This window comes from Erithacus rubecula (genome assembly GCF_903797595.1).
Source record: "Erithacus rubecula genome assembly, chromosome: 5".
NCBI lineage: Eukaryota > Metazoa > Chordata > Aves > Passeriformes > Muscicapidae > Erithacus > Erithacus rubecula.
Window position 1 is genome coordinate 47117716 of NC_136687.1, and position 24006 is coordinate 47141721.

At 38.6% G+C, this 24006-nt stretch overlaps 1 protein-coding gene across 1 annotated transcript in view; it reads left to right on the forward strand.

The window, feature by feature from the left end:
- The first annotated feature begins 743 nt into the window (after positions 1–743).
- TACR3 (tachykinin receptor 3) overlaps positions 744–24006 on the forward strand; it is a 38186-nt gene continuing 14923 nt past the window's right edge. Inside the window, exons 1-3 of the mRNA XM_079306774.1 lie at positions 744–1996; positions 15122–15310; positions 17028–17178. Coding sequence (XP_079162900.1) covers positions 1521–1996; positions 15122–15310; positions 17028–17178 — 816 coding nt within the window. The 5' untranslated portion in view covers positions 744–1520. The remainder of the gene's footprint in view (positions 1997–15121; positions 15311–17027; positions 17179–24006) is intronic.

The following is a 24006-nucleotide window of genomic DNA, read 5'->3' on the forward strand; positions in this document are numbered from 1 at the left end:
GGTAAAAGTTCATATGGAAACAGCCACAATTGCATTCATTCAAATTAAAACTGCAGTGAAGAACTGACAATTAAAGTGCAGGCACTGCTTCTACTGGGTAAATACATCAGGGAGGAAATGGTACACAGGAGTATTTAATTTTTGTTTGAAGCTTTGATTTAAAAAATACTGAATGTGTCATTGTTGATAGGGATATCAAATAGCTCCCGCTGCTGTGATACAATTGAAACCTCTGCTGATGAGAAGTAGTAGCTCTAAATTGTTGAAACATGAAAGATTGGCACTAAAACACATTTTCCCCCTTAAGACTGCAGCCCATTGAATAACAAAGGTTTGTTAGTTGAAGTCCCTTGCAATCAATCCTTGCATAAAACATGCATTCCTAATGCCAGCTGTTGTTCACATATTAACAAAAAAACTGATTTTGGATGTGAAAACATGGGATGTTAGATTTCCTCATTTGCCCCTTTCTACCATTATATAAATATTAAAAGATTGGTTGCTCAAAATAATAATAGTACTAAGTGTGAAATACCTGCAAATCAAGAAAAATAACTTTTTTTTTCAAAGACACAACAAAAATAAACCTCTAATATTTTGCCCATAACAAGGGACACCTCTGTTTAGGGCTTTATACTGTTTTAATAGAAATCAATAAGTGCTGAACATGTAAACAGCTTTATAAATGCTTCTTGATATCAATTACATATTACAGAATGAAAAGTGAAATTAGAGACCAGCAGAATGCATTTGTTTGTCTGTACTTGTTTATCCATAGGTAACAGAATGGTTTAAAGGAAAGTGTGTACTAAATGAAAAGAGAGCAGCAAAGAAGCAGTTCTGAATTGATCTGGCATAAATTCATCTAGAAAGAGCTTTAATAAAAAAGGCATCCTCAGTCCTGGGAATTTCAACTAAGCCAGCTGATTAGCCCTGCAAATACAGGGCAAAAAGACTATTTTAAAAAGGAAGCACAATAATGAAACTTAAAGAAAGACAATATAAAACAAATCTGTCAACATAAATGAGATGAGAATTCATTTTCCCTGTGATGCTTTCCACAGCTCCTGAAAGTGCCTGCTGCTGGAAACGAATGAAATAAAAGGGGAGGGAGAGCAGAGGGAAAGAGGGGTTAGCTTACCAGCCGATGGAGCTTATTGCTCCGCTCCCTTCGTGACGCTGGGAACTCACAAGCCTATAAAATGTGCCTTGGCTCCCAGTCCCCTTCTCCTTAAGCAAAATCAAAAGCAAGAGGCTGTACAGAGGAGAATCAGGATACTGTTCTACTCCGAGGTAGCTCTCCTGACGTGTCTGTTAGAGCATTTCTAACAGTTTGAACAGCATAGCCAAAGCTTTTTTTTCTGACAGAGCTCTTCTTCCCAGTACCTACTGTGCTGCCTTACTCCCCCTTTTCCTCCTTCCCTCTTCTTATCTGTTTGTGGGGATTTTGGAGGGTTGGGAGAGGGAGGTGAGAGAGGTACATCATTCCTGGAAGAGAGGAGAGGAGAGAAACACCCAAGATGACTTCAGTCCCCACAGCCAAGTGGAACATGAGCATGAGCAGCAGGTGGAATGTGAGCCTTGCTGAAGCAGGTGATCCCTGGGGACAGGCACTGGAAGCACCAGCTGCAAATGCTTCTGCCCCTGTAGCTTCCTCAGCAGGCAACTTCTCCAATCAGTTCGTACAACCTTCTTGGCGCATTGCCCTGTGGTCTCTGGCTTATGGTGGCGTGGTGGCAGTGGCCGTTTTTGGAAATCTTATTGTCATCTGGATTATCCTGGCTCACAAGCGCATGAGGACGGTGACAAATTACTTCCTGGTGAATCTGGCCTTCTCTGATGCATCCATGGCTGCTTTCAATACTCTCATCAACTTCATCTATGCGCTGCACAGTGAGTGGTACTTTGGAGAGGCTTACTGCCGCTTCCACAACTTCTTCCCAATCACAGCTGTCTTCGCCAGCATCTACTCCATGACAGCAATCGCTGTGGACAGGTGAGGAAAAAGTTTAGGGGTGAGAGATTGAGATCAGATTCTCTGCCAAAATAAAATACAGATATAACAGTCATAGTGATGATACGCAAAGACATCAATAGTTCATTCACTGTGCTCCTCTGTGCTTCTTTAGGCTCTCTCCCTAACACACTTTTTCTCCAGGTCTTTGGTCTTTCTCCTTCAATCTTACATTATTTTTATTGTTCTGCTTTCTTTTATAACAAATATTTCCTCTCTCTGTTTGACTTCAGCTGTTTTCTGTGCTCCATCTTTCAATACTTATTCTGTAATAGCAACTCAGGCTTTTGCTTCACACTGTGAAAACAGCCCGTCTCTCAGCCAGGCATCTAATATATACTGGTAAGGAGTTGTAGAGATTGTGTGTAAAGGGAGAGGATTTCAAATTTCCCTCTTCTCTGTATTTCTGCAGATGGCAGAAGCATTTGCCTCCTCTTCAGAAATCACTTCAGACCCTGCTTTTAATCGCTTTTCTCACAGTCAGCTCTGAGATGCTTTGTTCCTGCTGATTTTAACTAATGAGACTATTTACATTGCCATCTGTGCATATCTGGAGGGCTAGTAAGAACATAGTTTCAAAGTGTCCAGGTTTTTTCTGATTTCTTGAAGCAAATAAAGCTTTGTGATTGTCAAAGTAAAAAGGTCAGGGAAAAACTATACCTTTTTACTCCTGACAATAATGGAATCAGACAGCTGTAGCACCCATAGAGCGAAGGGGAGATGTACTTGCTGGGTTTCCTACACAGATGCACTGAAGGACTCTTGTTTCTCAGAGAGAGATGTGAGAAAGAAATTGTATGTTTCTTCATTATTGTTTTCACATTTGCTGTGGTGGAGAGGTAATTTACTGATTTTTTTTTTTTTTTTTTAAGAAAAAACAGATCGATTTGTATTTCAGGTCTTTTATTCCTTTTGGCAATGTACTGAAATTACTCACTAAACTCCTTTCTACATATTCAAATCACATTATACATCTTTGCTGAATTGACTTGTCATAACTGCAGTATTTCCAAGTGATGGTAGTTAAGATTTTCTAAAATTGAGGCGATAGTGTACTAACACCAGTGCTACAACCTTTGACCAGGCAAAGATTTCATTCATTCATTCATTGTCTTTTTGAGTTTCACTTAAGATTCTCACCTTGCTTGAGGTTTTCAGAAACATAAAGGAGCTTTACTTGAAGTATTTAACAGAACTGCATATTTAATAGTTACTGCTGTAGCTCATCAAGTCATTAGTTGAGCAGTTACTTGGATGCTCTGAGAAAGGTTTTATTTCGTTTTTCCAGACAAAATTATCCACAGAGATGTAATACTTTACTTTGGCAGTTCCTACATTTATGCTAGGAAACTGGGAACAATAGTGAATACAGTTCTTAGGAATCTAAACTGCATTTCCAGAGTGAGAGAAAATAGTTCTGCTCCACTCTGACTAAAATGCAATGGACAGATACATATATTGGAAATGTTTTCCTTGGTTTAGCACTCCAAAATGCTGGTGCTCAGAAGTGAGTAAATAACTAGTGTTATTCACTCTGATCTAGTTTTTGTCTGAAAATCCCCTGAAGAAATCACAATTTGCCCCCCATCACATACTCCAAGTTCACCTGCCATCAAAGGCAAATTAAAATCTTCCAATGAACAATGCCATAGCTGTGTTTAGGTGAGCTCTCTGTAGCACCATGCAGCATCATGTAAAACAAACAGAAGAGCAGTCTATCCCTCCTTTCCTATTGCTACTGCTATTCCTCTTTCTTTTATACCAAATCACACCTGATGCATTCAACATTCCTTTAAACATTCCCTGGCCACCTCTGCAAAACAGATCTGTCAAGTTCAGGAAACCTAAGGGTCAAAATAGATCCCAAGGAATGTCCTTGGATGTACAGACAGCCCTATTCCAGGGCAAAGATCTGGGTGGGTGGATGTATTTAAAAACTTTGGTACCCATTTACTTTTCATAAAAGTTCAGCCATTTTAACCCAGTAAACACATCCTTACATATTATTTTAATTAAAATATTTTAAACAACAAAAGCTACAAATTAGGATAAAGCTGCTGAGAGAACTAAAATGATGGGATCAGATGATTTTCCTTCAGAAATTGTTACCATCCCAAAATACTAAAGGTCATAGATTGTAACTCAGCAAAAACTATGATTTGATATGCTCCACTGGTTGCTTTAGAGCATCCAAATATTCATAGAGTATAAATGTGTAACTGTGACCTTGACATCACTGAGCAAAGGTCATGGGCAGTACATGTTTCCTTTCACATCTGATTCTGTAAGACATTATAAGTGTGTGAACTGTGAGATTACAGGACTGAGAGAGTTTTGTGGATTAGGCACTTCCTGAAGTGGGAGTGAGCTGCATCTGGAGCTGAGGATGAAAGATCTGAGACTGGATATCCTGGTCATTGAACACAGACTCAAATTTACATGGGTTTATTCACACTTCTGACCATCCCTTCCTGGTGGGTTTCCCCCTCTGCTTTCTCCTTCTTTTCCAACAGTCTGTTTGCACTCTACTGCAGAGGTGCCACAAGTAGCTCAAACTGAGTTGTTTCAGGCACGAGAAGCAGCACAGATTTTACATTGTGCTGCTTCAAGGACATTAACTCCTGAATTCCTCTGTAGCTCGTGGTGCACAGTTCCACATTTACATTGCTTCTTCCAGTACAACAGTTCCTTTAGCTACATTATGGGGACAAATTGGTAAATAGTTCAAGATAAACTGAATAGGAGATAATTCTGGAGCCAATATGCCCTTGTCACTGACCAGTGCATGATCCTAAAGAGTCCATCCGTGATCCTAAACTCCAACTGTGATCATGGCAATACAGTGTGTGACTGCAGTATGGTTCTGGGGCATACTAATGACAGTAAATTACAGAGAATTTAGGCCACCCAGCCACTGAAGACCTGCTGTCCTTTCCTATGAGACCTTAGCATGCAAATCAGTAGTTCAGGTATGCCAGCAATTAATTTTGAGTCCCAAGATTGCTTTGTTATAAAACCAGTTCTCCATGTAGGCCTAAAAATTCTCAGCAGATACTTGATGATTACACTGGAAGTTTGGGGATGTAGCAATAGAGCACAAAATAACATGCCTTCAGTAGAGCACTTAGTACTATGCAATTTTTCCTGTTTTTAGCACATTTACTTTTACATTACTTTCTCAGTTACTTTTCTCTCTGCAATTCCATAATAATTTTCTTATGTGAACAAATTTAACTCTTTGTAAAAGCAACTCCTCTGGACTTAAAAGTATTCTAATTGCAATGGTGAGTAGTTGATGATTCTGTTCATATCTTGCCATTTCTTTTCTTTCTAGTATAGCAGCAAGTTTTTGGCATTTGAAGGCAAAAAACATTTGTTTCACTTTATGTGACTCTGTATTTAATAATGAGTTTTATTTCTCCTCTTGCACATTCTAGTTTCCCACCTTATTATCTCACTTCTTATATCTCTACAGAAGCACACATATACTAGATCAGTTGTTTCTGTGACATTGCACAGTTACTGATGGCTGTTAATAATCCCTCTATACACTCAGACTCTAGCAAAAGTAGTATGATACAAGCTTGTAACAAAAGACAGATATGAGACATAAATGCATGATTCACCTTATAAAATAAAACCAAAACTCATCCTATGTACACATACTCACATCCTCAAAATATCACTTAGGCTCTTCAATCTCTCCAAGTGTATTCTGTAAGAGCAGTTATTATTGGCACAAAATAGTACCATAAGCCCTATAAATTAATGTTACTGATATTCTGAAGTAGGCAGCTGGCACACTGAAAAACATCTTATCTTTCCAGTAGAATACATTTTGGTATCAGTCTCTACCTGATTTCCTATTCCTGGGACAAATTGCTCAAGGCCTTCATGCACCATAAACATTTTAAACTGATATTCCTTCCAACCTATTATCTGACTGTTATTAAATATCTGTTACCTGTCTTGTGTGCTCAGAAATACTAAACTACAGGGAAATGTGTATGTGTAAAACGATCACAAACATTTCTACCAGGTTGAGATACGGAGCGCACAGGGATGACCCTGTGTGGTGGTCATATGGTAGCAGTGTCAGCAGCAGATGCACATCTAGAAGGTCTGTTGGTACTTGCATCCTTGGACATGAGCCTGGCACCAAGTGCTTTGTGCTTGGCTCACTGGCAAATGGAGGAGGCTGAAGCAGTGACAGACAGGAAACCTGCACCGCCCAGCCAGCTGCCAGACCCAGCACAGAGCTCAGCTCAAACACAACTGCAGCCTTTGGCCTCTCTCTCATTCCCTTTCCCTCAGATTGAGATGTCTCACAGTAAATGGTTTTCATATGAAAAAGTGAGAATTTGCACTGAAGACTTGTGACAGAGAGATGAACATCAGAACAAGAAAAAAAAAAAAAAAAAAGGAGATAGAGTTTTTCAGGTTTCTTGTGCTTCACAGGCCTGAGAATATTTTCACCAGAAGAAATGGATAGTGCTTCTGTCTTTTTCCCATAAGATGCCACTTTTCTGCTAGCTGGCTTTTCCTAAAGCCTTCAGTGCCACAGAAAACACTAGCTGCCATACCCCACTACCACACTAAAGTGCAATACTAATGGATGGCTTCAAAATCACGACTTCAGGACTCAGCCTTGGTCGCTGCATATCATGAAGGGGAAAAAAAAATCAATATATACCTTAGAAATTATCACTATTATTTCTATTCTTACTTTGGTAGTCAAACTATAGAATTCAAAGAGGAAATCCCTTCCCCATTTCTCTGTCTTCCTAAAGAGTATTTGAAAATGAAGCACATCTTATTTGTAGGTTGAGTATCTGGGCTGCCCTCTGAAAAATACTAGTTCACAGAACTGGAGAGAAAGCTCAGTAGGAGGGCATTAAGGGCTCAAATATCAAGAGCTGAAACACAAAGGACTCTCTATCGTCTGGGGGTCTAAAAGAACTTTTTTGGAATTGACAATTCTCATTCTTAGCAAAGAGGTGAAATCATTTCCGCAGAACATTTTGATGCAATGGCTACAGGATTCAGCATGCAGAGGCCTGGGAAAAATAAACCTTTTCTTGCAATGGTACAATTTCATTGGGCAAAAAAGAGGATTTTTTGCAGTTCTGGTCAAAAATCACATCAGAGTTACATTATTAATAACATACTGGGGCAGTCTGGAAAAAAATACGGGTATAACAGTTATTTTTTCCTTTTGTTTTGTACTGAGTAAATATTCTATTTATGCTGCTTTCAAAAGGTGCTGTAAAAAATAGGCTGATATACCAATATCTTGAGAATTGTAAGCAACATTTACAACAGCAACAAGCCCTCAGACTTCTAGTTCCAGACAGGAAATATCCAATAAGTTTGAAACTTACATTCAAACAAGAAGTTTATTTTAGACAAAGTCTTAGCCTTAAATACATACTCTTATTTATAATTTAATGAAAACTATTAAAATATGTTCTGTGGTTTACTATGCAATGTAGCCTGTGGTATTTCTAAAAGTTAGTTAAGGGTTCGGGTGATGAGTTTTTTGGGGGGAGAGGTTTGTTTTGTCTATTTGTTTATTTTCTTAAATATAATTGCTTAAATGCATGTTCTTCTGACTAATTTACCAATCAGGAGAGAAAGTTGTATCATTCACATATCTGGGTTTCCCTAAAATAAAATTATTTCAAAATAACTGCAGAAACAAGAAGGAAGCCATCTAGATGACAGTGGCAGAAACAGAGACACTGACAGTGGTTTTATGCAGCTGGAGGTGTTTCCACTGGCTTTGCACTGATACTGGTCCTTGACAGCCCAGGTAGATGATATTAAAAGGATAAACAGAAACCTTTCTGTCAGGAGAAGCCAGTCTCTCATTTTATGGAACAGACTGAAGAAAAGTCTTATCCCTTTTCTGTCAATAGACATAAGTATAGAATACATTGCATTATATCAATTACATATTCATAAAATCTAGATCATTGTCAGTTACTAGATCCTCCTCAAGCAGAAAACACTGCTTGTGAAAGCTCAGCCATGCTGAAGACTTTCAACATTACTGGTTTTAGGTTTCAGTTAAGAGGTTAGTTTAGCAAGGCATTGGAAGATACTCCTGATTTCAGACAAACTTCAGTGTTTTCCCCTGCTCAAAGCAGAAATAGCCATTCACCCAGAGCAACACACATTCCTCTGGTAAACCAAGACCAAGTTATAGCCCTGGGACACTGCCCACTAATCTCTCAAATGTACCATGTGTTTGTCTGTCATGTTGTCACACACTTCCTTTATGGTGCACAACACTGCACAACAGGCCCTTCAGGGCACCAAAACCAGTCTTTCTCAAGAGTAGTTATAGTCCTACAGAAATTCTCACAGCCACTCTTCCTGCAGAGAAAGTCAGAATAAATGCATGAATACAAACTAGTTCCACAAGAAAAGAAGGAGCCTTGCTCTAGTAGGTAGCACACAGACATTAAAGAATACAAAAATTAAAGATTTGGTTTTCATCATACAAAAAATGCCTTTAAAACCTCAGTTCATTCCATCACCTTTAGTCTGCTCTGTATAGCTAACCTTTTGGAGGATTTTTCACAGCAATCTTCTAAATAAGGGCAGGGAATCACAGCAATTTCCCTAAGCTTTTTAAATACCAGTTGATTCTAAACACAAAGTCTCAAAATCAGCTTCTGTCTTGAGGGAATAGCACCTTCTGTGTATTCATGAAAGAAGCATGCTCTGCTGTCTCCTGTTGACAAGCCACTTATATGCAAGTATTATGATTTTCCTCTCAGTCTCTTCCTTTGTCAAGTTCCAATTTCCTGTTACAATCAGGGATGATTACATTTTGCCCCATGTGAGTTTATAAACACACTGTAAACAGGTGAAACAAATCAGTTACGATGATTAAAGGCTTCCAACTGCGTCTCCAGATGGGCATTTGTAGGATCCAATTTTGAACATCATTTTGTTTTAATAACATCTTGTGTATTTTTGCCACAATTTTCTAAATGATGTGTTAAAGATGAAAGATTCTCCTGGCTGTATTAGCCAGTGTATGCTATTTTACAAAAAGACAAATTAGGTTTATTTTTTATATCTTTTCTATTGTTGGGACCATAATACACAAACTTTGTAAGCTTTTATAGTACGTAGCAGCTATTTGGCTCATGTTACTTGAAAACTAAGTGATACATGATTTTGCTGCCATTAAAACTATTGGTTTAAAGAGTTTATCAATGTTGTTCAAAAGAAGACTTTCTCTATTTTTGTTTCAGAGAAAACAGGTTTTCTTGATTTGGTGAACCCAAGACACAAGAAGAGTCTAAATTGACAAGAGAGACTCTAGACACACAGTTCAGAAAGGAACTGGATCTATTCTGACCCCAGCATCTAAGAAAAGAGTGCAGCAGCAAGCAGGCCATGATGCACCAGCCATTATATCATGCAGCCTGAATGATTTCTCATTAAGCTCAGTGGAAAGACTCTTGCTGACTTCAGTAGTAATCAGTTAGAGACAAAGATTAACACAAGATGAAACTGTAAGAGAAGTGACACAAGAGAAGTCACAAAACAAAACTAAGTGCTAATGGTGTGCATACGAAACTGAAGTGCTACCTAAAAATGTTTTAGAGTCATACATAGAAGAACATGGCACAGTTGTTGAGCAACCCACATTCTTGCAAGTGCTGGCTTGAGTATTTACATATTTCTATCCCTATTCTAAATCACAGAATCACAATGTTGGAAGAGACCTTCAAGATCAAGTCCAACCCATGCCCTAGCACCTCAAGTAAAACATGGCACTGAGTCCCACATCCAGTCTTTTTTTAAACACATCCAGGGATGGTGACTCCACTACCTCCCAGGGCAGACCATTCCAGTACTTTATCACTCTTTCCATAAAAAACTTCTTCCTAATATTCAACCTATATTTCCTTTGGTGCAGCTTGAGACTCTCCTCTCATTCTGTTGGTTGCTGCCTGGAGAAAGAGACCGACCCCCACTTGACTACATCCACCTTTCAGGGAGTTGTAGACAGTGATTTGGTCACCCCTGAGACCCTTTTTCTCCAGGCTAAACAACCCCAGCTCCCTCAGCCATTCCTCACAGGGTTTGTGTTCCAAGCCCCTCACCAGCCTTGCTGCCTCCTCTGGATGCACTCAAATGTCTCAACATCCTTCCTAAACTGGGGGGCCAGAACTGGACACAGCACTCCAGGTGTGACCTCACCAGTGCTGGGTACAGGGCAAGAATGAGCTCCCTGCTCCTGCTGGCCACACTGCTCCTGACCCAGGCCAGGATGCTGTTGCACATCCATCCAACCATTCCAGGTCTCTCTGCAGAGCCCTCCTACCTTCCAACACATCAACACACGCTCCCAGCTAAGTGTCATTTGCAAATTTACTAATGAAAGACTCAGTATCCTTATCCATGTCACAAATAAAAATATTGAATAGGACTGGCCCCATCACAGACCCCTGGGGGACTCCACTGGTGGCTGATCCCCAGCTGGATACAGCTCCATTCACCAGCACTCTCTGGGCCATCCAGACAGTTCCTAACCCAGCAGAGTGCTCCAGTCCAAGCCATGGGCTGCAGCTTTTCCAGCTTATTCCATCTTATAAATATTTTCCAAGTACAAATGTTTTGTTGGGTGGGGTAATAATGATTTTTGCTTGTTGTGATAAATGAGTATAATGAATTCATTCCTTTCAGCAATGTATATTTTACATCCCTGCTTTGTTGCATGCAATAAGCTATCTGTGGCATTATCAGCAGCTTCCACTGGAGTGAGAAAGCATTGGAAGTCCCATCTTTAAGTCAAACCACCTGAGTGGGAGTTCAGAGGCTTTATTCAGCAGGGAGTCACACTGCTCAAGCCTGGTGACAGAAGGAACAGTAAATGTCCAAAGACTGCAAAGCAAATTGGCACAGGCACCCCACTGAAAAAATGTCTGTGTGGCTCCAGAATGTTTTTCAGTGGTGTAACAAGCCTTCATTTGCTTTTAGCCATTAGAAATCCTTCTTCAGCTCAAATGCCTACCATCTTTTACTGTCCTTGGAGATGAGGTGTGGAGAGGTACAAGGTCTGTGTATAAATATCACAGAACATGGTGAACCTATGAGGGCTTCAGTATTTGTCACTGGCTTCAGAACAACAGCATAAATTTTGGGCACAACAACATAAAAAAGGCATTAATCTATCTAGAGAGCATCTAAAGAAGGACCACAAAGCTGGTGAAAGGTCTGGAGGGGAAGCGTTATGAGGAGTGGCTGAGGTCTCTTGGCTTGTTCAGCCTAGAGAAGAGGAAACTGAGGGAAGAGCTCACTATAGTCTTTTAATATCCTCATAAGGGAAAGCAGAAGGACAGGCACTGATTTCTTCACTCTCCTGACTAGTGACAGGAGCTGGGGGAACAGCATGAAGCTAAGTCAGGGGAAGCTTAGGTCAGGTATCAGGAAAAGATTTTTCACCCAGAGGGTACTGGAGCAGGTTCCCCAGGGAAGTGGACACAGCACCAGCATATCTCATGAAGTATTTGGACAGTGCTCTCAGACACACAATGCGACCCTTGGGGATGGTCCTGTGCAGGGTCAGGAGTTGGACTTGATCCTCATGGGTCACTTCCAACCCAGCTTATGCTATGATTATATCATGAAGTTCAGACCACTTGAAGGAACTGTGGAGTTTTGTCTGTAAGACAGACAACATGGCAGCATACAGGAAGTCCTGCTGTTGCCCTTGCATGCTGTTTATGGCTGGCTGATTACAGAGAGAAAAGCTCTCTGGGAGTTCTCTCCCATACACCTGCAGAGGCAGAAGGGCTTGCCACCACACAGCCACACTGCCAAAATGTTCTGGTTTTATACCAGTTCTACTTACCTTGGAATCTCTGCTACACTAGGGCTGATTTTTGTCATGTCTTTGCTCTTACATGACCCCCAGGTTCCTTTCTTCTTTTTTCCTCTCTCAACACAAGTTCTATAAGCTGCTATTCTACAATTCTCCTTTCTTTGCTTATCCTATTAGTTTTCCTTTTTTCCCTTTTCACTTCTATTTTTTTTCATTCAGCAAACTACTCCCCAGTCTCTCTTGCTAGATCCTATATCTCATCATTCTCCCTTTCACTCCTGGCCTACTCAAATATTCCTTTTATTTCTACGCCATGTTCAGCACCATTCAGTGCACAATTCAGACAGCATGTCTTCTCTTCCCCCTTGTAACTGGGATTTTGCCATCCCTAATATATGTAAGGATACAATACAGAGTAAAAGAATTAGCCTTAATGACAGAGCTACACCATGAAACACACCAGACAGTTGTCAGCTACAGGGAATTGTGATATACAGGGGCAATGCACTATCATACATACACATTATCCCATCCTTAGCCTCCTTACCCCACTGATTTTCTGAGCAGCACCTAAGCATGGAGCCTCTAGCCTGTGCTAGCAGGAACTTTCATTCCTGCTGGAAACCCCTGCTGAATAGAGAGAGAAAGCAAGAGTCAACTGAAAAATTAGCTACCGCTACTTCAGATTGAGCCTGAAGAGACAGACAAACTACCCTGTGATGCCTGTAATGGCAAGACAACATTTACAGCAAACAAAATCATAAGCAGGAGCATGTGTGTCTCCTTTGCAAATGACAATTAGTGCAGGAAGAACTCAGTTCTTTTCAAGGCTTCTTTTGGCTACAGAGATAACATGCAGATTCTGTTCAAATGTGGAGGTAGTTTTTGACCTGCAATGAAAGGTCATTCCACATTTTCTACCTTACTTACTCCTGGCAATGACAGCTTCTCTAAGAAAACACTACCAAACATGTATGACAAATCTGAGTGAATGTAACAATTGCAGTTACAAAGCAATATCTCACTATGTTAAATAAGCAATTCTATTTCTAAGAAAAGCCACTTAGAGAACACACTCTAATTGTTAGTGTACTGGCAAAGTAGAATAACTTAGATTTGTTAACAAAGGCTCTGTAACAGAGCTGTCAATACTCCCTTCAGCTAAATCTATCCTGCACAAAGATAGTATTGAGGGAATAGACAAAGTTCCTCTACTTCCTTCCCATTTTGCTTTTTAGAATGACTGCCTGCTACATATTTGTAATTGATCTTGTGCAATAGCTAGGCTGTTGGCTTATCACTCAAATTTGAACTCGAAAGATAAACAGCCTGCTTTTCTCCTGATCCTTGTCCCTTGATTTACCTTACTCAGACAGCCAATTGTTAAAATTTCCATCAGTATAGCTGTATGAGTCATTTCACCCAATCAATCCATGTCTTTAAAAGGCAGACAGGGAGATAAAACAACCAAATTTTATCTTCGGCAACAAGAACTACTGTTGGTATCTATTGGGACTAAGAATAATATAACTGGGAATAAGAATAATGTGAATGTAATAGAAATCTGACAAAAGCTCATAAAATAATAGCAATGTGCAATCTGAAGAAAAGTAGCAATTTGAAGGAATAATTCCAGGTTAGGAGGAGATGCCTTAAGAGTCTCACAAGCATGTGAAAAATGATTATTTGTTTACAGCTTATCACTTACTACAAGATCATCAAACATTTGGACAGTGCTGGCACAAAAGCCAGCTCAATTTGAAAGACAGGGCTCATGACTTTAAACCAGACTTCTTTACCAAGTGGTACTTACTCTTTGGAGGAGAAAGGAATAGGTGGCAGAGGGCAGAGATTTCATAGAAAAATATCAAAGTGCCATAAAAACAAAACTTCAAATTCTAGATATGGAAATTGAACAGAACTGAAGCTATTTTAGATCACTCCCTGTTTCTGATAGCATTTAGATGTTTCAAGATACTAGGGCAGTTATCATGCCTACTAGAGAAGGCATAGCACCATTATGACCAATGTTGGATTTATCACATATTTTATCATTAGCTATAAACAGAGTTAGCTAACAGAGTTAGCTTTGCTAAAACAAACAAAAAGCTGCTCTGTAATTACTCATTTGTCACATATAAAATTTCCAAAAAAATAAGACTATTTTGAGAGAAATTTGTGTACCACAGCAGGTAAATATGGATGCAGAAGATTCTTGCACAAATTCTGATCAGGAACATTATCCTACAAATATTATTATTGTCTCGTGGCTAATGTCTGTAACAAAGAATCTTGGGCAAGTCTGCCAAGAACCTAGATGTGCACTGTAACAATTAAAATATATCCCTCCTTCCTTAATTTGAAATGAGTAAGAGTCTTTTAATTGCAGCAAACACAATATATACATCAAAAAATGATTATTACAAATTTTGTATCTCCCTTGTTCCTTGTATCTGCAATAGAGATCAAAAGACAAAAAACAAGACTATTCTGTTACTGTCTGTCTAGATGCTTTCTCTCATTGATTTTTTTTCCTAAGCTTTTACATTGCAATTACTTAAACTTTTTTATTATTTTTGTATGTTCTTCAAAGGTTACCAGCATACATGAATTGCCAATACAATTATGGGGCAGCACAAAGAATGCTATCCTACCTGGGAACACAGGAACTGAGAAGTAAAATTAGATATTTTCTTACTTTATGCATTTATTTCCCTTAGTGCTTTTACCAGTTCTAAACTGACTCTTCAATCAGTCTCTGTACAATTCATTTGCTCTGTTGTTCTTTAGCAGACAATCTGAAGTCAGTCTATCTCTACTGACATAAATGCATGTGGACTTCTCAGGTTCCTGTAGCTTTGGGACAGGTGATTAATAATCCTGACAGCTTGGCTGTAAATTTTGGTATTAGAAATAAATGCTGTATGACTTGGCAAAGTAACAGAGGATCCAGCCGCATTGTTGCTTCTCAATCAGGCTGTACATTAACAGAATGATCTAACTCTTAGCAAAATAGTTTCTCTACTGATATACATATGATTAACTGTGTGTTCCATGGCTGCAAAATAATATCAATGAACCTCCTCCTTCCAGGCACTGCCTTCATTGGAGCTGAACCACATAAAGAGCAGTGACACCACAACAGCAGGAGGACAAATATCTTCTTTTATGCTTCTCTTTTATCCTAAACTTTGGCTGCTTCTAGATACATACAAATCTCTGAAGATTTCTTACATAGAGGTTTTTGCTTTCTTTTACAGATACATGGCCATTATTGACCCCTTGAAACCTAGGCTCTCTGCAACTGCTACCAAGGTGGTCATTGGGAGCATATGGATTTTGGCATTCCTGTTGGCCTTTCCCCAGTGTCTATACTCCATAACCAAGGTGATGCCTGGGAGAACTCTTTGCTATGTAGCATGGCCAGGTGGTCCAAAACAGCATTTTACGTAAGCTTTTGTTCTTTTAAACTTGTGCATGGTGGTGTCTAGACTTGCAATGGACTTGGCAAAATGTCTAGTGTTGTGCAGATACTCTACACACAGAATAACTAACAGCTTTAATCACTGAGAAATACAGAGCCAGTTTTCTAAGTAAGGATGATAAAGCATTATATGCGATAAACAGAACAATTTTATTCTCTTCCACATCTCTGAGTGTGCTCCCTCCTGTGCTGCACTTTTACCATCACTGCTCAACCTAAGATGGCTACTTCTATACAGAGAGAGATGGCCAGAATTGGGAATATAATGTGCAATTCAAAGCAAGCTTCCTCTTTATCTTAACCAGGAAAACAAGGATTTCTAGTCTCTCCTTCAAATCACTTAGTTTGGAAAAGACCTCTAAGGTCATCAAGTCAAATCACTAACCTCACACTGCAAATCCACCACTAGACCATGTCACTAAGTGCCTCATCTACAAGTTTTAAATACATCCAGGGATGGTGAATCAATTGTTCCTCTGGACAACCTGGACCAATGCTTGACAACACTTCTCATGAAAAAAAAAATCCTGATATTCAGTCTAAACCTCCCCTGTCACAGCCAGAAGCTATTGTAATTAGGGAGAAGAGACCAACATTCACCTCACTACAATCTCCTTACAGGTAATTGCAGAGAATGAGAAGGCCCTAGCCAGATTTTTTGTTCTTTACATCTCTTCATGGGAGGGCTGGATTTTATCACTTCATTCTGTTACACTATCACAATTACTTATGTTAGATATTTGTCCAAAAGAAAAATCTGGATAACCTGTAACTGGTTCCCTTTCTGAAAGTCAGAATATCAGTCAAATTAAATATATCTTGTTTGTTCCTCTGGGAGAATTAGGAATAAGGGGCTACTTAGGCATCTGTCCTTTCATGTCTTCACTGACATTTAAGAAAAACATTGTGTTCAAAGCTGAGAGCCTGTGTAACCATCTAGAATCAAATTTGACCTTTTGCTCTTTTTGAGGCAGGTGAAAGGAGTCCTGGTCATGTGTAATTTTTATCACTTTAGGAGCCATACACAGACATTTGTCTTTAGGGCAGGAAGGTCACACTCAGTGACAGCTGAAGATTCTTCACTGATCATTCACTAGGATTTTATCTGAAGCTGGCATTTAACCAGGAACTAACAGGAGGCAAAATAAATTACCTTTATTTTCCCAGTGCTTACATCGGCAGTGGAGACTGTATTGCACATAGGCTACAGATCTGTGTTGTCTATGTGCAACAGACCTGCCATATGAAGAATGGTGGGTGACAGGACTCTCATCAGGGTTTTTGCATCAGTATATCACTAAAATACTTATTTTTCTCTTCTATTTATGGTCCAGAGTAGAGCTCCAAATGCCTAGCTTGCCCTCAAGACACCTGGCTGTGCAGTTAAATCAATTCAGCTAATTATGGACAAACATACCTTATTCTGCAGTCACTAATCATGGTAACTATAGAGTCATTCATAATAAATACTAGAGCAGGCTCAGCATTAGACACCCCTCAAAACACATTAAAATGTAGATAAATTTGTAGTGCATTTCAAGACTTCCAAAAGGACAGTGAAAACACCAAGGACTAGCCAGCTAATATAAAACACTGCTAAAGTAGCAGTCTTGACTTCTAGCAGCCAATTCCATTGGTGTAGCTTCTCTGAAAGCACTTACCTTAATACCTTCTCATTGCAGGTATCATGTCATTGTGATCGTGCTGGTCTACTGCTTTCCACTGCTTGTCATGGGCATCACTTATTCCATGGTGGGAGTTACCCTGTGGGGAGGAGAAATACCAGGTGACACATCCAACAAATACCATGAGCAGCTCAAAGCTAAGAGAAAGGTACTGTTCCAGTAAATCCCACTAAGTGAATACTTATTAAATCACCTGCAATTGTGTGGACATGTATCACAGTAAATTCTTTCAGAAATACCAAATCACTTGAAATAACAGTAAGGAGAGATCTCTTTCAATATAAAATTTGATTAACTTTGACAAGTGGTCTTCTCTGTTCACTGCTAGGCTCTGTTCAGGCTGTTCTTTTTGTAACTTTAATATTTGTCATTAAATAAAGGAAACATTTGAGTTTTAACTTCTTACTCCATATGTAGCAGCACATACTGTGTCTGCTAAGTGGAAACTCAGGCAAAATGTTTAGACTTTACAGAGTTAATTTTGAACAATGGGCTAGCTAACCATTAGCTCTTGTTAGGTAAGATTCTTATCCTCCTGAAACAAAAGTGAGTCTTGCTGCAATTCTCAGGTGATTAAGATTCATGCATATTTGAGATAATCACTGATCAGCCTGTTTGTAATAGATAAATTAGATTTTTAAACAGTAAGTTTTTTGTGAGAAATGCAAACAAGTTTTCCCAGATATTTTCTTTCAATCTCTTTCACTGTAGATATTAGTTAAACTAACTAGACCTGTATTTTACTGAGTATTTTACTATCTCCAGTTCAGTTTTCCTAATGTTGCAATGCAGTGAAGGTTTCTTTCCTGTAACATTCTTTCTCTTATCCTAACTTTTTTTATTTAATAAGGTGGCCTTCTGCTTTTTATTTCTGAGAAGTTTTTTATCCTAAAATGTATTTAACCTTTCAGATTTGAAAAAAAAATGGTACCCTGATAGGAACCTCTACTTCACAATGATGAGCACATTATAAGTTGCTCAGTTTTCTTCCTGATACTGTATGTTTGAACTGTGGAATATGCTACTGTGTGCAGCAATAGCAGAGTGGAGCACATTGGGTCTTGAGACAATACAAGATCTCCTGCACATTCTGAAGAACACTAACATTTTCATTTCTTTCAGGACACTGAAAATCACTTTCTGTAACAGCCACAATTTGCAAAAGCAAATGTGGAAAGGAAATTATGAAACTATTGCAGAGCCAGGACAAGCCAGAACTTCAGGACCTGTTATCATAATGACTAAGTAAAATAATCATCTTGTGACACAGAAACTAGAGGTCTCTGGCTTTTACTCTCTGATACAGAGGGCCCAATTAAATCCCTTGAATACTTTAAAAACAGCACCTGATTAGAATTCTAAATATATACGAGAGATGAGGAAGAACATCCTTAATTAAAGTATTTTAAATGTGAGAGTATGGGAATGCATACCTTCAAGACAGGCAACAAGGGAATTAAATTATGCACAGATATATTATAACTGCATCAGTGACTTTATGGGTAAGCTCCATGACAGCACTTTAGCTACACTGCTGTGCTCTCCAGCAGGATTTATGAAATGACTGGTATTTGGAAATATGAATCATAATTGGTTATTCACAGAGAGGAACTAACAGACTGGAATCCAAATAAAGCCATAACTCAGCCTGCCTCTGATAACAGAGCTAGTGCTTTGCCCTTTTCAGGCAAAGAAATAATCTGTTTTTCTTGCTATTTAATATATAGGTCTAGACATATATCTAGACATATGGAAAATCTGTGCACTTAAAATGAAGGAGAAACATGAACCAGCTGACTGCTTTTCATATCAGGCAACGTTGCAATGTTTGCAACAGTGCAAAGGTGTCTGATTAGGGTTGTTTGAAATGGTATTTAATATCAAGAAGGTATTGAACAGTTCATGCAAGACCTTTAAAATAAACAATATTTCCCAACAAAAGATTTGAATTTTGAGAAAGTCATTAGTAGTTCAATAGAACTCATCATTTAATATATGATTCGGCAATAAGTCCTGAATCCTCCTGAAACCAACATTAAGGGATGAAGGGTTCAAAGAACTTCACAGTGCACACTGTAGGTTGGACAACACAAAGTCATGCTTAGTCAAACACAAAATATTTAGAAATTCAGGACTGGATGCTACTTTTGCTTTTTTTTTTTTTTTTTTAACAGCTCAAATATCTCAGGGACTGACCCACTTAAATATGCCTGACATCAGTCTTTCAAACTTCTGAACATTTGCTACATGCAGGGACTTTGCAGCCATTATCCCTTCTTCTTAGAGCTCCCGGCATGAAACTGACTGGTGTTCAGTTGAACATCATTTATTCTCCTGCAATTCCCATTTTCACAACATGGAATTATATTCTCAATATGTTGTTGTACATATAGTTTATACAAGTGTCTCAATGTTGCTAGAAGATTTACTAGGTCAAAACTTTCTTTGTAATCACTGCAATTACTTGCTCTCACATGTTGTCTCCACACCCTGTTTTTGCTATCTAACAAGTTCCAATCACTCTTGAAGCTTTACTTAATCCATAAGAGGGAATAATCATGTACTGCAAGTAAAATCAGCTAGTATTGTTTTTATCAAGAGATACAGTTCTGATACAGGTGCTTTCTAAAAAAGAACATTTATCTCAACAGAAGATACTATTGCCTGGCCACAGTGGGAAGAATACAGAAGAACAGAAAATGTTCTCCTTCGCTTTTATATTTCCTTTACTGTTCCTTTTACTTACAACTGTTAACTTTTTGATAATATGTCACCAGAAATCTTTCTCAGTAACTTTAATTCCTCCACACTTATGCTTCTGCCTGTATTTTCTACTTCTCCTAACACAGCTAGAGGTGTCATTTTAACTTATTTTAGCAATGAAGATTGATGAAAAGCCACATTGTTTCAATATAATTTGTGTTATCAAATTTGAGTATAAAAGAAGAAAAAAGCCCCATATGCATGCTAGCGAATCTCAGTCTCTGTGAGAACTCCTGTATGAACACTCCACACATATTTATCTGGTTTGTTGTCTTTTTCTTTCTCCTCCTTTTCTTAGATTTAGAGAAAGTCCAAGAAAGGCAGCTAAAAATTATAAAAGGACTTGTGAAGAGATTAAATGGCCTGAACTTCTTAGTTTGGAAACAAGTAGGCAAAGGGACAAGATTTCAGGGTTTAGAGAAACACAAAGGTGGTGGCTAAAGTGACTGAAGAACTGTTGGTCACCAAATCCTGAAATACAAGAAATAATAGGAGAGCAGCATAAGGCTGGTAGAAGAGAGAGCATGTTAAGAAAGGGTCATTTAAAAGTTGGTAGAGGGCATCTCAGAGGATTCAGAAAGGTTTTAGGCAAATTAACAAAAAATTCATAAATTATAGAGTTTTAAGATTGGAAAAGGCCTCCAAGATCAACAACTCCAACCTCTGACCAACTGACAACCCTTTCAGTGAAGAAATGCTTCCTGATGTTCAAAAATTCTCCCTAGTCCAAGTAGATGTCCTAGATGCCCAAGTAGATACTGAAAGGATGACTCAGAGATGCACTTCTCTTTAACACAGTCTTGGGTGCTGGGGTAGTATTAAGAAAACAGAAGACAGAAAATGGCCAAGTTGATGGGATTTCTATAAACAGCACCTCCTACTGCCTCTGAGACAGAATAGTAGGACAGATGGGCAACTGTCTGAATCAGAAGGAACTGTCCTGTGTCTTTATGCTCCTGTTTTTACATAGCAGTGCAGCTATAAAAAACCTCCTGACTTCTCACTGGCCTTCATTGCAACTTAAAGTGAAGATTTCTTAACCAATATCAATAAATGACATGAAAACACATTAATATATATTTGATACCACATTTTACAAAGAAAAGCACTAGTTAGAAATAATGATGCTTTTGCTGGCATTAAAAGATAGCCAACCAGGTCAGACTGAAAAAAAAAAAGAAGATTCATTGTTTGTCTATGGAGTAGTTTATTGCAGAACAGAGGCAGGAAACAAAAGAGAAAAGGAAAAGGAAAAAAAAAAAGGAAGAGAGTCAAAGCCTAAAGCATTGCAGTACAGCATCAAAACTCTTGAAATACTGAATTAATTATGGGCTGATACAGATTTGAAAAAACAAAGCTTTACTTATAAAATAAAGCTGATTCAACATAAATAGGTGATGAGAATATTACACTATGAACCCACAGGTCAGATGATAGCCAATAATTAACTCTGAAATCAAAGACCCTTCTAGTTAACAAGTAACTAAACTGACAGACTAGGGTTAGATATTGCTCCATTCATAAAACATTTTGTGAAAGTTTGCATCCAGCCATATGAAATATGTTTTGACACTCTGGGTCCAAGGGTTTGTCTTGCATGTGACTTCCTACACCATCCTGAAACTTCACTTTTATCCTACATATTTGTTCAGACTTCTTCAAGATTGGAAAGCAATTGCTTCCTTATGGGATTGCATAAAGACATAGTAAGTTTAAAATCTTCCCAGTTATTTAAGCAATCCATCTTCTCCTGGTTTATCTCAGCATGAGAACCAGCACTGCCACTGCAGTCTCCACTAACTTATATATTATATGCCATTTTCAAAATGACATAAATGAATAGAAGTTTAATACAGCAGAAAGTAAATATAACTCTATTATCCTACATTCAATTAAAAATACCTCCTGCAATCAACTACTCTACACAAACTTGTACTACAGACTTCAAAGGAAAGTCAAATCTTCACAGCTGATGCCCTTATCTACACTGCATCATCACGTTACTAGTTTTCAAAAGTCATGCAGTAAGACACACAGAATTTTTTTGTCTTTTTTCAGGTAATGCCAGGTTTGCCGAGGCTGCACATATGTCAAAATATTCACTAGACACATTTAAGTGTGCAAAGAGAGCCAAATCCTAGAACACACTGTATGTAGGGTGATACAGCTCACTCAAACCTGCAGTCTGCTGAAGAGAACTCATACTGCCATTGTGCCTTTCCCATCATTTATTTGTTCACGGGGAATAAGTGTTTCCACCTTGAAGATTAGTTTGTGCTTGTGCACCACAGACAGAAATTACTGCCAGGATGGTGTCAGAGCACTTTGCTCACACACTGACCCGATGTCCATTCCAGAATGGAGCAAACATACATAAAGAGCCATGGGCAGTTTTCCCCTGGGAAGGCACCTCTTCCCTTTAGCTGATCTTACATTCAGTGTAGGGAGTGGTATGTGAAACAACCTACCCATCCTGTTGGGGGGTAATGAGGTGCAGAAGCTCAGTTTACTATAAATACTGTGTCTCTCCCATAGAGGTGCCTTTATGATGTTTTGGTTCATCCATAGTCATCTTCTGTAAATGGGTCTACTCTTTGACCTAGCAGAGATTGACAATGAAAACAGAATAAATAAATACTAGAGAACTAACATAGAAGATTAAGCTGGAGAAATAAACACTGTTTTAAGAAGAGGTGATCTCACTGATCTAACAATCATAGCATTATGGCTTATATTATAATGTGTGGGTGGCTGTATTGCTTGGTTAGCTGGAATTTCATACAGTTACAGTTAAATTATTATTTATCCAAAATGCTGATGCATTGTGAGCACCTTGCCATCCAAAGCTCTGTTGTGATTGAAAACCACAGGTGTACTTCAGTGCAGCTACATTCACAAATTTAGCAATCATTGTTCAGCACATTCAAAAAGAAAAAAAACTTAGTTATATGAGGTTGAATAACAACTTACATCACTTAGCATCACTTCTGTCCACTCCACTGCTCTGTTATCAGCCAACAATTAGGAGAAACAGAAATGCTTTTTAAAGACTGCAGTCCTTACATAGAAATGTCTGCTGATTAATTCCTCAGGCAACTGAAGGTGTAACAAAAACACCAAAGTGGAAGATGGTTATGCTCATACACTATGTTTCTTCTATGCAAAATACAAAGAATGCACCAAAAAGTTTCTGAAGTAATTAGTCTGATTTTATTATCTCATAGTTGTAAATCAGTTTCCTCTAAGGTTATAATCACATAGCCATATATCTCAGACTTTGTGCAACTACTCTAGAAATTAAATCTTTTTGAAGATTTTCATATCAATGAGTCATGAAAAGTTTTAAACACCAATCTCATCTGTGGTTGTGTGAAACAGGAAGAGGGAATTCTCAGATGGTTTTAAAGGCTCTTCAGAAACTAACTCATCCCTTGTTTTCTGGATACTGGAAGATGTTGAACTGTGTTCAGTGCTTTCTCCACTTATTGGCTGAGTGTCAGTTTGTGTCTTTCAATACTGAAATGTTAAATGAAAACAGGACAGGAACCAGCCTTCAAGGCCTGTCACCACAGATAACTAACAGAACTCCCCTGATACCATCTTAAACCTCCAGCTTCTAAAAAATCTTACCAATCCTAAAGTTTTCCAGACTAAATTTCTTTACAGACAGCTCTGTCTATGCCATTATTTTCACTTAGCTTAATTAATTACTTAAGATCCCTCACTGGTGTCATTTCTACAGATGTTTTTATCTCCATTTCTTCTCTCAGTCTTCATTTACATTTTTTACATAAATGAAAAAGGTGCTTCTGATCTTTTATATAACATCTTTATGCAACAAGTGAGTGAAACCAGAAAAGGAATGCCAGCAGTGTAGTGTCACCATGGTCCTGCACATGGATCACTCCCTGTTCTCCACTGAGAATGCTTCATCTGGAACATCCTAATATCTCATTTTTTCCTTTCATTCAACATATGACCTGGTCACACTATAATGAGTCAATAACATCTGTCTTCTCCTCATTTGTTCACAGCAGGCAAACAAATTCCTAGCAGATAATTTTATTATCCCAGAATTCTTCTGCATATGATCCTACCTATGAAAGTACAGAGTAAAACAACCCATCCAAACCAGAACAGCACCAGTCCAGCAGTTCCTATCTGCTCTGTGATATCTGTCACTGTCACCACCCCAGCTAGGGACACAATTGCT